Source organism: Theobroma umbraticum, unplaced genomic scaffold (genome assembly GCF_002168275.2).
Source record: "Theobroma umbraticum cultivar Fairchild unplaced genomic scaffold, ASM216827v3 scaffold_30.0, whole genome shotgun sequence".
NCBI classification, from domain to species: Eukaryota; Viridiplantae; Streptophyta; class Magnoliopsida; order Malvales; family Malvaceae; genus Theobroma; species Theobroma umbraticum.
The window spans coordinates 1,044,186-1,058,721 of NW_018397254.1; the positions used below are offsets into that span (position 1 = coordinate 1,044,186).

General features: G+C 38.0%; 2 protein-coding genes and 1 non-coding gene across 5 annotated transcripts; all 3 read right to left on the reverse strand.

Moving 5' to 3' along the window:
• Positions 1–106: 106 nt before the first annotated feature.
• On the reverse strand, positions 107–4,135 carry CSLG3 (cellulose synthase like G3). Its single transcript, XM_021423363.2, has 6 exons — positions 3,477–4,135; positions 2,183–2,332; positions 1,949–2,074; positions 1,413–1,856; positions 979–1,326; positions 107–884 (listed from the first exon to the last, which is right to left on the reverse strand). The coding sequence occupies exons 1-6, from the start codon at positions 4,089–4,091 to the stop codon at positions 339–341; spliced, it is 2,229 nt and encodes a 742-aa protein (XP_021279038.1). The 5' UTR covers positions 4,092–4,135; the 3' UTR covers positions 107–338.
• On the reverse strand, positions 2,448–2,529 carry TRNAS-UGA (transfer RNA serine (anticodon UGA)). The gene has a single exon. It is a non-coding gene; the product is annotated as a tRNA-Ser (tRNA).
• A 2,531-nt stretch (positions 4,136–6,666) lies between the features above and the next one.
• On the reverse strand, positions 6,667–11,801 carry ARF9 (auxin response factor 9). Of its 3 annotated transcripts, none has more exons than XM_021420407.2 (14): positions 11,012–11,801; positions 10,779–10,894; positions 10,524–10,619; positions 10,140–10,196; positions 9,841–9,990; positions 9,657–9,741; positions 9,387–9,477; positions 9,059–9,223; positions 8,865–8,978; positions 8,702–8,774; positions 8,469–8,622; positions 7,774–8,384; positions 7,476–7,663; positions 6,667–7,385 (listed from the first exon to the last, which is right to left on the reverse strand). In XM_021420407.2, exons 1-14 carry the CDS (start codon positions 11,064–11,066, stop codon positions 7,247–7,249), a joined length of 2,094 nt encoding a protein of 697 aa, XP_021276082.1. In that variant the 5' UTR covers positions 11,067–11,801; the 3' UTR covers positions 6,667–7,246. The 3 variants fall into 3 exon arrangements, with proteins under 3 accessions (XP_021276082.1, XP_021276074.1, XP_021276093.2); XM_021420399.2 differs by having other exon boundaries at positions 6,669–7,385; positions 9,841–9,993; positions 11,012–11,798; XM_021420418.2 differs by lacking the exons at positions 9,841–9,990; positions 10,140–10,196; positions 10,524–10,619; positions 10,779–10,894; positions 11,012–11,801 and having other exon boundaries at positions 6,669–7,385; positions 7,774–8,369; positions 9,657–9,759.
• Positions 11,802–14,536: the final 2,735 nt, after the last annotated feature.

Consider the following 14,536-nt stretch of genomic DNA (forward strand, 5'->3'; position numbering starts at 1 on the left):
TGTGGGCTTGCGATTAATCCACTTGCCTTGAAAGTTTGCTTCGAAAGTTCATGAGAGTTTTTTGAACGACAGACTCGCTTGATAGGAACTGATCATAAGCCTCCCATCCAGTAAAATTTGTTCTTACTTTTTAATGTTTCAACTTAATTTGATTCTGAAAAGACCGAAAAAGATTGTATAAACACTGGGAAAAGTTCCATTTAGGATTTGTAAAATGGTGATAGGCATAGTTACTATATATGGATAACTATCAAATCCTGGAACTTTAACCTCTTGTGATAGAAAGAGCATTATAGTTAAAGGAAACACAAGAAAACAGTGTTCCTCTGCTAGCATCATCACTTGAGAATGATAGAAGCTACTGCATAAAGAGCTGATGCCAGAAATGTTGCAGTGATAGTAGTTCTAATAGGCATTTTCCCTTTGTCACTCCTCAAAGCCATGGCTTGGTAGATTGGCAGGCAATTCATCACAATGGACCCTGTAAGGAACAACTGCATAAAAAGCCCTTCCTTATTGCTACAATTGAGGAATTTGACCAGCCCACAGATGAATGAGAATAGGTTAATTATTGCTGCCATTGTTAGTGTTACAAACATGGGTGATGGTACGCCAAACTCAAAACGCCCTTGGTCATATCTTTTGCTCTGCTCATCGTCGATTACCTTGCTGGTCACATTGAAACCCTGAGTGGATATGCCAATGGACTTGAGCAAGAACTCAGTCAGTCCAAACAGGTAACATGAAAGTCCTTTTATCATCCACATTCTCTGATTGCTCCACCATCTCTGGATTGTTCCCCCGCCTAAGACAAAGTCTAAGCAATCTTGCCCGTATGCTCCAAGGAACAGGAACATGTAAAGGAAAAACCATGGTTCCGACACCTGAAAAATTTAGCAACTTCGTTTACGTTCCATCAATTCCATGGCAAAGATTAGTATCCTGTTGTTTGAAACTAATATAAGGAAGCATATGTACCTTTGGGAAGATACTGACTCCATCATGGAGAGCAAGCTGAGGGAGAAAGGAATATGTAGTGACTGGAATTGACAAAGCGGCCCAGAATGCGTAGTATGAATAACCTAGCCCCATCAAGAGCCCCATAGCTTTGACACCATAAGTTATAGTACTGTATCTTGAAAAAGCCACTTCAAGGAGGCCGATTGCCCACCTCTTGTTCTGGCCAAGAGCATCAAGCAGGTTGAAGGGTACATCTCCAAGAAATGCAGCCCTTTCAGGGCAGCAGAATATGGACATCCATCCTTCACATTGCAGCCGGAAACCTGTGTAATAGTCCTCCACCAGTGACCCGTACCTAAATCCAATCTGTACAGATGATTTTTCCACATAAATACAACTATAACCGGCTTTTATCAGCGAAAATGATGGATTAGTTAATTAAATGAGTTTACCTTAGAGCCCCATTTGGTCTGGTCTTCATAGTTGCATCCTGCAACATGGTGTGCCAGTTCAAGAACTGATTGAGCCGTGATGGGCTTGTTTACGACATAATCCGGGCTTAGCTCCTTGATTTCAGGTAGAACCAAAGTTGATGGGCGACCAAAGAAAGCTCGCCGGCGAAAGAAGCAGCCAGTTCCCACATAATTAGGGCCCGATAGACCATCAAAGCCAATAGGATTAAGCTTAAACAAATGTTTATGCTCACAAGCATAAATGTCACTCTTATTGAGCCCATGGAATTCTTGAGGGAACTGAATGTAAGCCAATTTGTTCTGAATCTCAGGGTCTAACACATAACACAGGACACGGATAGGTGTTCCCGGATCATTCGAATACATGTCACAATCTAAGGTTAAGATTAGTGGTGCATTGGTCATGGCAGCCGATGCTCGGAGCTTCAAATTAGAAACACAGGATTGACCATTTAGAGAAGAAGAAGATAAACATAATTAATGGTAAACTTCAAATATTTTGTGAGAGCATATACCAGGACATTAAGGGCACCAGCTTTGAAATGGTGAGGCGATGTCTTGCTCTTCTGCCTGGAAACATAAACCAGGTTTGGCAACCAATGACCTGCAACGTCTGTGTCTTTGTTTTGCTCCAGTAAAACCTGATTGTTATAACACAATTGTAACGTTATAGAAAATGATCAGTTGTTTGACAGTGATTAATTTTGAGCTCAAAGAGAAGCTCAGGAAAGGCAATTGTGTTGCAAAACCTGAATCACAGTGGGGTGATTTTGACGGGTGAATTCATCTGTCCATTTACTCAAAGCGTGACGATCATGGTCGCTGGTTATGTATTCCTCACCAACTTTACCTGTTTCAACAACGTGTTCCACTCTCACTTTCATGCTCTCGTACATTATCTGCAGCAAACATTATCATTTAAGTAATTAGTACTTCAAAATTTTCCAAGAAGTAATTAGTACTATTTCTCTACTTGTGTGGCCTAAGAAAGAAAGTCCAAAAAGAACAGATTTGCGTCGACAGCAGGGTTCGAACCTGCGCGGGCGGTGCCCAACAGATTTCAAGTCTGTCTCCTTAACCACTCGGACATATCGACTGTACATTCATAAGCTGTCCTTTTTCTTTTATAGATGTACAATTTCTGTAAATCGAAATATTAATTTAAAGTGTTATGGTATCCATCTAAGATCGATCATGTACATAGAACCTTCAATATATATATACTTGTAATACTTGCAGCAACTTAGAAATTAAAATCCTAGTAATTAAATTAATTAGAATTATTTGGGATAGGCTTTTATTTGGACGGGTTGTTGTATACGTAGCAAATGCCACTCACCCTCAGCCGCCCTCGGACACAGCTGGTACAAATTGATGTCACCATCTTTATCTTTCTCGTCTCCACTCCATGTATAAACCAGACAGGCCGCCAATTGATTAGTCATTACATCAACATCATTTGTCCTACAACCACCTTGGACAAAATTCCCAGCATTTAGGGAGAAACCACGATTTCTCTCTTCCCTTTTTGGACTTGAAAAATTAAAAAATCCCTAGGATTTTGTATGAATTTGGAATATTTTCTACAAAACAAATATTAATTGCTTGAGTGCTCCCAGAATCCAAAGAGTTTGATTGGAACCTCAGTCGTGGATAAGGTGGCTTTAATTTCTACAGCCAATATGGTTGATAGTTAGTTGTCCGATCAGGTTGTATGACTTGAACCCATGTATCGTGACACAATATCTTTTACAATTGTGTAACTATAAAGATTAAATTTAAAATATAGAAATCAGTCTTTTCAAAATGAATTAGTTAAATCTAGTGATTTAATATTTTAAAGTTACCGGACAGTCAAGGAGAACAATTCTTAGCTAAAGATCGACAGTTTCTTGAATTTAATAACTTAAAGATACTTAATTTTTCAGGTAATTTTTTTTTTATTTCAACTTGTAATTGCGATTAATACTAGAAAATAACGAAATTAAAGATGGTAAATAGTTGTTAGATAGTTAATTAAATGGTTTTAGGAATGGATTTTACCTTAATCTTCTCAGTTTCAGGGGTCCTTGAATAATTCGATGCAAAATATTCATCCGGGCTCCTTTCCACTACGTTGTTCTTCCTACAAAAGGGTAACCAGTGGGCAGCAAACTTAGCAGCTTCCATGAAAGCAAAGAGAGTCAATGCCGATCCTCCATCGTCTGATACATAGACCGAAATCTTCTCCGTTGGATAATCATAGGCCATCACGGACAAGGCCGTGTTCACCACTCTCATTGGGGGCTCCTTCCAAGGATCAGCCGTGCATATGAACACGTCCAAGGCTGGAAAATCACTTCTTTTCATGGCCTTTTCGATGTTTTCAGGGTATTCTTTACGGTAAACAGGACGCATGCGGAAAGCCTGTCCGTTGGCCCACATGAAGGCGAGGATAAGATCGGAGATGAACAACGTTAGGGTTACGTAGAAAGAAACTAGGGTTTTGGAGCAGAGGAGTGTTTGTGCATGGCGATAGAACAGAGCTATGATTGCACACGTGTAAACTGCCGCGAACACACGGTTTAAGCCCACTCGGCGCGAGGGCTTAAGCGTGTGAAGTGGAAGAGCATGGGCGGAGTAGGTGGTGCTGCAACCTCTCAGATGGTGGCCCTCCATGTTTGTTGGCTCACGGGTGTGAAAGTTAAACTGGGGCAGTGTTATTTATAAACCAAGCGGTGAAAATGGATGAATGCTAGTACATGACCCACACGCTTGCGGAAGTCTTTGTCGGAAACAAGAACACGACTCTGTTGAATTCTCTAATTACTCCTTGATATATGTTAACATGCTATTGCTTATACACGTTAATTTCTGTCCAATTCAACAAAAAAAATCTAAAAATTTAAGAAATTTTTCCAAGTGAATAAGAATGAAAGCTAAATTTGTTTTTTAATTTGAGATTCTTATAAATTTAACTAATCTATTAAGCACTTACATTTTTAATCCAAAAATTATACTTATCAAGTGAATATTAATATAAGATTGTAACCTTTTATCTTACACAACTCTGTAACATCTTCGTTATTCTAACTGTTTCACCAAAGAATTCACCTTAATTCTGAATCTCTTATGGGTATTTCATGTTAGTGGATAATACTTAGATTGATTTTGATATCACTTGTTATAAATTAACATTTTCAATTCAAAACACATAGGTGAACGAAAATCCTTATTTATAAATTTTAAATTCATGTTATCTCTTATCGATGTGGAATTCATAATAAATTGACACATAAAATATTTATATATGCATGCTTCAAATTATTGAATTTGAAGTCTATGGTTTTCGTTTAGTAACTGAGATATTACCAATCCAGGTGAAAAATGATCATGAGTCCCCATTTACAGATTTGGAGTAATCATAACTAACAGCAATGGCACCAACAATATATTGATGGTTTTGCCTCCCACGGACCATACTTCCCAAATTTCATGAAAGCTCAGGACACTTGAATGAGACCTGCATGTGACATATATATCTATTAATCAACAAGTAACAGACTAAAGACAATTAAAGATTCATGGATTCTTATTTCTACACTTGCAATCATCGAGTGCTTTGGTATCACATATTACAACCCGCTGTCACCCAAATTGAATGAAGGATGAACAAGACGTTCAGATCACACCAGATGTTTATCACAGAAAAATCCAAAATGGGTTTTTAAAGATTGGCCTCTCAAAATTTGTCATTGAATTTTCTATGTAAATTGATCGGCATATATGTACATCAGGAATTAAGGGAAGCAAAGACTTTAAAATGAGTTCCCCTGATTCCTGGGCATTCATAGTAACAAAACCAGAATAAATATATAAGATGCTTTGATTTTTCTTTCTTGCTTATATATTCGAGCAGCCATTGATAAGTTTCAAGAGTTAGGTAAGAATATCTTGTAGTATCTATCATTGCCTTTATAATTAGTGGTGCAAGATTTCCAAGTTTCTGTCTCATCTCCTATTTTATATGCCAGCGAGTTTTGTAAGGTTCTAATCGCAATACCCCCATGTTCTGCAATTTGACTTGGTCATACTCGTAACATATAGAATTAGACTAAGGAATCTCATATAATCCATCAGGGGATGGAAGATATTTTACTCTATTTCTTCTCAATAGTTTATGACTTCTTCCTATATTTCAATATCAATGGATTTTTCCGCTTATTGCAAAATCTATGATACCTTAATTTTCAAACCCTCTAAATTAACTTGTAGGCATTAGGATGATGAGGTGTGATTCATGGATTCTACAAAATTTTCTTAGCATGCAATCAAACTGATATACCTACCATAGTCCTTTGGACCAAATATACCCACCAGGCAGGGAAAACAAAACTTGGTACTCTAACTTTCTGATCTTTAGATTCGCAGTCAAAAGACTCAAAGCTCTACTATAACTGTGATTTCCCATTAAAAATTGAAACATTACTTTGCCATTGGCGGTCTAGAAACGCTATATCAAGTAGTACTGTCAAAATCATGATATCTCTGGAGCATGGACCGTGATGAAGAGCAGCAATAATGCAATAATTTCTACTCCTACTAGTCAAGCTGAATATTTATAATTATATAAAAATGCTGGAGTCCTGTCAGTGTTGGCATTACTAGTCAACATCGCGTGGCTGACTTGTGTCTGTCATGGAAAATCATCCATCATCCTTTGAGATGCGTCGTGGTGTGTGAGAATGGGAATGCCTGCTCATGCCTCAAGGGTCACGAGGCTACAGCAATCTGGACGAAACAAAAAGTTGTTTGATAAAATATCATTTATGTCCAATTATTTTCATGCATCTGTCTGAATCTCAATATCGTTTTAAGAAGTCACTCTTTTAACTCAAAATTTCACTTGGAACCAACGTGAAGAATGTCTTGGAACATTTCAAAGTTGGTGGGTATTATGTTATCTGATTACTGGCAGAGCATCCTTGAGTTGAGTTATTGTCAAAGAAACAGGGGGAAACATATGGGCATCGTGGGATTCATTCCAAACGGGAACATAACCTTGGGCCGCTCTGTTTTGCGGGCCAAACAGCCCAGGATCGATGAGAGAGCAGGTGATGTGAGAGGTTTCCAACCCAACCAAAGGATATCTTCCTCCGTCTCAAGAAAAATGGGAAACATTTATTGCTCGTACACAGCGTTTTCAGCCAACATTTTCCCACACGTTGGACCACATAAGACATAAATATTTATATTAGAATCTAATGAAACTCTAGCCAATTTATAGGATTTTGTCATCAGCTCACAAGATGCCAAGGATGTCAGGCCTCCTGATATCCTAATCCGTGCTATCCTTCTAAAGATCAGAATACAGAAATTTTTATGAATGCAAAATAGTTGTTGGACTATTGATTAATAAACCAAACCAGCGAGGCTAATGATGGCAGCGCCATAAGCGCCAAGCAAGTAAATTTCTCTTTCACGCACTAAAAGACCAGGATTAAACTGCCAGAGCACGTTTTATATTTACATATTACAAGCACAGGAAGCCCAGATTTGAACCCCCCCAACCCACCATAAAGATCGTAAGTATTCACATTTTCCTAGTCCTACCCTCTAACCTGAACCCGACTAATTCGTTAAGAATTCTTGGTTCTTCAAACCCAGATAATGTCTTTTAGTCTCCTATGGTAGGCAGCTCTAAAAAACGAGCTAGTGATTAGCGTCCCTTAACCTTAACATCCTGCACAGCCCAAATGTAGCACAAAAAAGCCTACTACCGGCAAACAAACAACCAACAGGGTACTAAACGGGGGAAAAAAAAGGTTCCTATTTCAGTTTTCGGCTGAGTCTGAGCTTATCACAGTCCCTTCAACTTCAATAGAAGCCATGGGAAGTTTGCTTCCTGTACTCATCTTTTTCACATCCTGGCTTGAACAGATAAATATTCTTCTGACCATGTTACAAAATTCCCTGGCATTAATGTAAAATCAAAGCCAATAAGCTAAGTTTCTAGAATAGATTTTAAAAGGAATAGGAAAAAAAGCGCATCAGGTTACTTACAGCCATGGGTCATCACCTACAAGCATCATATCCCCTTCATCATCAGTGTAGACAATCTCCCATTTATTCCGAGGGCGAAGCCCTCCCTTGATATCAAACATCTCCTCTAATTCATCTATAAGCTGATCATACCCTTCCAACATGGTCAAGTCCACAGCACGACCAACAGCTACCCCCTGCATCTGAACCTGTTCCCATATACAAACCACCAAAAAGAGTTTAATCGAAATTTTTCAGAGAAGCAAATAATACTTCATTGAATGAATTAACATTTGCATGAACATTTCACTGCCAATACCTTGGTACGACTTCTAGTAGAACTAGAACAACTTTGCCTGCTCTGGATCTCTTTTGCTGATACCTGTAATTGTTCCTGCTTCTTCTCTTTAGAATCTTTTGAAATTTCGGATTTCTGGTCTGAACCAGCAGGTGACAGGGAACTTGGGCCGTGTCCTTCAGTGCTACCACCAGTCATAGTAGAAAGTTGTGTTGGTGTCCTCTCCAATGGAGTTGAGCTCGCAGAGTGGTTAATCAGCTCAATACCAAACAATCGGCAACTAGAAGCTGTCTCAAATTTCTTCACCTTTTCAATTGGATCAAAGGTTGAATCGTTTTTCAGTTGTGGTTTTGAAAAGCCTGAAAGAACAGGCCAACCAGATACACTTTTGCTATCCTCTCTTCCATCAGGAAACAGATGCTGAGAAACACTCATGCCTGGAGAAGATAGCCAACTCCCTTCATTCTGAGCCTTTGAGATAGACCCACAACTGCTATTCATATCTGTCTGCATGTGATGCCACAAGACATGATTTTCATTTCTTTTTGCTTCAGCCGTAACGTTACGCCGTGCTAGATCATGGGAATGCATCACTCCAGAATTCCATGGAGCTGATGCTGTTGAAGACAAATCTATATTATTCCAACAAAGTGGGTATGTCATATATAACAAAAATAGTGTCACAGATGAGGAACCAAACAAGAAAAATGTCTTACCTAGAGCAGGAATTTCAGTGGGTGGACGAGGCCTTTTGTTCTTAGCTGCAAGCGGTTGACCCAGAGTTGGTGGCATGGGAGCAGCAAAGGGTTCTATCTCCCATGGTGAAACCCTGTCAGGTCTTGGAATTGAGGCAGGTTCATCCCATTGTACCTGTTGACAAGCAATGAGTACACATATGCAGACTAAACATTTAAATAAAAGTTGAAGGGAGCATGTATGCAGAACTTACCTTCAATGATCGCCATTTTGAGTCTTTCCAGTGAGGAGAAAAGTCTTCAACACCAACAATTGTGCCAGAAAACCTTATCAAGCAAGGTATGTTGAGTAAGTATCTGCAGAAGCAATCAAACATTCACCAAATCCAAAGCAATCATGCAGTTAAGTTCCACTACCTTCTCTCAGGAGAATCCTCCCCTTCAAACCTCATCTTAAATCTCATGCCAACTGCAAACTTGTTATTAAGAGCCTCTAAATATCTGTTCAACCCAATGATGAACTGACTTGTCCTGTTATTTTACACAAGACAATTATAAGCAAAGAAATATCATTTTCAGCTCATTTTTGGCAGATCTGTAATATATCATACCTTGGCTTATAGTAGACAACAAAGAGGGTTTGCGTTGAAACAGCATGAGATGCAGTTGCAAGCACTCCTAAGTGCATGCTCTGACTTGAAATCACTGACGATGGCATGCTGGTCTGTTGACGAGCAACACGCCTCACTCCCACACGTAGCTCCCCATTTTCTCCTCTAGATAACCAAGTATTAAGCAAATAGCACATCAGCTACATCAGCTACGTGGGAGTTGAACATAACCAGCAAAGGACCAGCACATGTGCAGGGTGCTTACAGACACACACATCAAAGTGGACAAAAAACCAAGAAAAAGAAAAAGAAAGAAGATAGCATCTACCTCAAGAACACAAAGGAATCACCAGCGACTAATCTCTTTGAAGTAACAAATGTACTCCATCCCGTTGTGAGCAAATGCCTCCTCGGTTGGCCTGTTCATTTAATCACAAACAGAAAATTATGTTATTAAATTTACCCATGGATTATGGAGGAGTACTTTACATGGATGAACAATGAAAACATAAAGGCTTAAAGTAACTGACATCTACCAAAATCATAGAAGCGATTTAACATCAAATGAGCAGCACAATAAATCAGGTTTTATTATTACCTCTGAAAATATGCTTAAAGCGCCACTCATAACCATGAAGATCCTTGGCAACCAATTCCTGGGTTGGTGTTGCCTGGTTCATGTCCTGAAAGACATCCAAAAATAGAAATTAAAAAAAAAAAATAGAGATTTAAGACAGAAGACAAAAACGCTAAAACAAATAGCAAGATATAAAAATAAATACCAGTGGAGGAAGGCATTCAGTGGCATGTTTGCGAAGAACAGAAAACCCTCCATGGGTGCTTGTATCAGAGGCAGTTAAAACCTTGCAGAATGAGTGCACGGTAGGTCTTTGAGACTCAGGAGGGGATTGATCTGGAGATGTTGGCTCGGGCTGCTACAAAGGCCAAAAAAAAAATTGGAAATCACTGATTTCAAACAGTAGAATTGAAAAAAAAAAATGAAACAAAAAGAACAACTACTTTTTTGAGTTCCAACACCACAAGACGTTCAAATCTGAAAGGAACTAAAATTGGTTCTTACATTTGCTTCCGGCAACAGTGTTATTTGTGCATAAACTTCATCTGTTTCTTGTTCAGCCTACAAACAGAATAAGTCCATAAAAGTTATTCCCAAATCAATCATGTTGACAAAACAATATAATGGTCCACTTGGTTTACATCACTTAGCATCTAACTAGAACCCCAATTTATCGAGCCAATAAACTAGTTACTCAAAAAAGAAAAATTAATTGTTCAATAAGGTTTACATTCTTTTCAAGACTAAAAGAAAAAAAAAAAGGATCCAAATAATTTCTCCACCTTTTTTCCATTCTCCGTTTTCTTAGCAACCAAACAGACATTCAAAACACATTTAGGAATTACTATATCCTACAAAAATCAAGAAAAATCAGATAGAGAAACTTACCAGCAACTGAATGTGTACAACACGGCAAAGAATCTTCGGTGGAAGGTTAAACAACGGAATCCTCTGATTCAACTCCTGATTCGTCGATGCTTCCAACTAAAAACAATCCCCCCACCAAAAATAGTAATATTTCAATCAACAAACCCAAGAAATTAATCATTTCCCTAAAAGGCAACAATTTCCAAATAAAAAAACAGAAAAATCCGATCCAAATAAGAAAAATAAAAATAAGAAAAAAGAAAAAAACGAACTTGCCTGTTCCATATGACCTTGAGGGAAATAATAGACTCGCTCGTTAGCTCGAGGAACCTCAACCAGTGGACCCGCACACAACTTCCATAACTCCATATACAGATCATCTCCTCCATCTCCTATCATCGCTCAAAAGAAAATGAAACTTTCAAAAAATTTCCAGGAAAAAGCAAACAAGGAGAAAAGAAGTTGAAGAAAATCTAAAATCAACGGTCAATTTTGTGCTTTTTTTTTACCTTCAGAGGAGACATTATTTGTCTGCGAAAACGACCCTCCCCGATTCGCCATCATTGAACTCTCTACAACACACAAGTCAACAACTAGCAGCAGCAGCAATAACCACTAATTTCAAAAACCTCCAAAATGGAAATTAAATCCTCCAAACCTCTCTAATCTTTCAGTAAATATACCTTATTATATACACTTAATCACCAGAATAAGTACCAAATAATTAGATTATTGACAAAGCTAATTAACACGATTTAACTGCTCAACTCTTCGATTCCAGGAAAACTGCACTTTCACACACTTTTTCTTCCACACTGTAACGATCGCGAGATCCAAATACCGTAACCGAAAACCACTTTAACCGTTACAAAACCGCCTTCCTTCACCTCGCAAAACAGCTTCTCAGTTCAAACTTTCCAATTTCTCTCTCTGTCTCTCAAAGGAAACGCCGTTACAGAGAATCCCTCTAAAACCGCTTCGCGCGCGTCCTATATTACGCGACTTTGTTTGTTGTCTGCTTTTTAACCCCGATTCTTTCTCCCTCTCTTTGTTTGGTTTCTCTTAAGTATTGTTTATCGTGTGTGTAACGCTAATTTAACTAATTAACTGACTAACTCTGGTTCTGGATTTAACCGGAGGATGGCTGGTCATGGCCTCAGGGGGTTAACGTCACGGACCATTCGACGGCAAACGGTAAGATGCCGTTTCTTGACAGCGTTGTACGTACGGATGATTGGGCATTGGGATGCGTGTGGTTGGGGTTGACGGAGAGGCGTTAGGTGTGATTTAGACGTTAGTTACTGCCGTTTGTTGCCGTCTCTTTCGTTGTCTGCTTCGAAACAGGCAACAGGGTTGGCTCGAGTTAACCCGGCAGAATTTGGGGTTTTTTCGTTTTCTTAAATTTTATAGTATTTCTCGTTTATGTCTCGGAAGGAAGACTTGAGGTCCGTGAGTTGCCCTGGGAAGGAGATACAATTACGGGCTTCTGCCACTGATATGTGGGGTCCACGCAAACACGTGGGAAGTGTTGGATCTTGATCCTTGTAACCTGTTGTCTTTCCCAGACAATTTTCGAGCGGGTCGGTGGCCCTCGTCAACACACGTCACCCAAGTTGCCAAACTGGAGTTCATACGTTGTTGGGTTTCCGTGGGGTCCCCTGTCCAGGTGTAGTGTTCCCCCAACGTTGTCGTTTTGAGTTTTATTATTCAATTCGTCATGTTTTTTTCACTATTTTTTTCCTCTTAGTAAGAATTACCAGTAACTAGAAAGCAAAGCAATGTGACACCTTGGAGACGTCGAGATTTCATTCAAAGTAAAACAAATTTGAATATTTGACCTCAGTCAATCTTCTAATCTTATACTTTCTACAACCTTTGATTTTATTCAAAAAGTTCGAATCTTCAATGACTTAATCCGTTAAAATAACTTTATCAATTGAGTTAACTAATCATGTTTTACAGGTATTTAGAGATTTAATTCATTAATTGATCATTAATATATAATTTTTTATCTAAATAATAAAATTCGAATTATTTTTTAAAATGAATATTATAAAAATTACATTATGTCCTCTGTACCGTAAGTTTTTGTGCATCACACTTCAGAGAAGTCTTGGGAGAGTAGTAAGTAGGGCAGGGCAATCAATGACCCATACGTCAGAATAGGCTGCTTTACCGCTATTTCCTGGAAGGAAGAAGACGAAGAAGAAAGAGGGCAATTGATTTGTTTAATACTAACTTCAGTTTAAATTAATTAACCGATCCTATTCCGTCTTTTGCATCTTTTGTATATATAGGCACAATAAGCAACTGTTTGTCCCCCATGTGGAAAAAATCTAATACGAATTTTTGAGATGCCTTCCTCACTAGCCATCTTATGTGCTCTTTTTTCTTCTTGATTAATAATTAATTAATTAATTAAAATTAAAACTTTATTAAAAATGATAATATTATACTAGTAAACAATTTATTATGAACCCCCTACAATCATAATGCTAGTGCTAAATGTTTCATTGCTGGTGGCCAACTATAAGCTGCCGGTGCCAATTCAGCAACCAAATGCAAGAATCAACTAAATTCGCAGGGAATGTACAAAATATGATTTCTCATGCAACTACTATATGATTTTCCTATTATTTAATTTGACCTTTGTAAAATTAACAATTTATTTGGTTTGAATTCAAATTCTAAATAGATTTTGTATTCATAACACTTTTAGCTTCATTTCTAACTAAATAAAAAAAAAAAGTTAGATATGTCACAAAAATTGATCTAAATCCAAATCCAAGACATTAATTTAAAGTTAAGTAAATTTAATCCGGGTTCATCGAATCCACATCAGCATCATTAGTTAAATAGTTACCTTTACTGGTGTGGATAAGCATTCTAGTTTAGGGGTTAAGCCTTTGTTTTTTTTTTAAAGAGAATATGGACGAGAGATGAAGACAAACCAATCACCTTTAGGGTTTGTGTATGTTTGCCTGTACACTGTGTATAATTGTGCGTCAAACCCAGATTGCTTTTACTTAACTTTATTGCTTGACACCTGTCATATTATGATATTAATTTGTAGCTTTATATTTAAATTATGAATAATATATATATATATATATATTTATATATGTGCGTATGTATGAAATAAGTTTTGTGACCCTTTCTCTTTTCGAAGAGTTGATATTCTCCGATTATATCTTGCTGAAAAATGCTTTTTCCTTTTTCTCGATCTTCTGCTGGATTGGAAGAGTTTGTATTAAGAAATTGTAATGGAGGATTACGGCAATGAGGAAGTACGCGTTGGATGGTTTAGTGCACTTAGATGGAATGTGATGATAAAGAGTATGATGAGTGAATGATGATCATGCCCTTACCAATCACATGCTTTCTAATATATTTTGTAGTTTGATTCATTATCAGATTTAATTCTAACAATTGATATTAATTTTCTTTTTGAATGAAAAATACATGCGATAATTATTGAGTTATATACTGGGGACTAGTGAAATAAATAAATAATTTGCCGTCATCAAGGGATGGCTGCTGCAGCAGCCGGCTGTGTGAGCAATCAAAGAGGTGATGAGGAGGCTCCTTGTGATCCCAGCTACAATGTTGAAAGGGAAACATGCCGTGGATTCCCCCACCGTGCCCTCAAATAGGGGATGCGCCCTTTTACTATGTCGACAGTACAACAAGACTAAAGACAGCAATAGTAATTCTTTATCATTATTTGCACAGCAATTATATGTGCTGACGGCTGAGAGAGAGGTCTGATTGCTGTGGGGTTAATTCATTTTTCTATCCCCCACCCCCATGTGGAGACCAATTTCCCCCTTGTTCCTTGGTCACCCGTAACCATGCACAACCTTCCAACATAAACAAGTTTCAATTTGCTTAGATCATGCTTATTTCTTCCTCTTCTTTCTTTTGAATTCAAAGCTTTTTAACTTTAACCCTTTCAACCTGGTGAGAAATCGAGGACATATAATTCAATTATTAAGCCACTCCAGAAAAGATCAAAATATCATAACGTCACCATA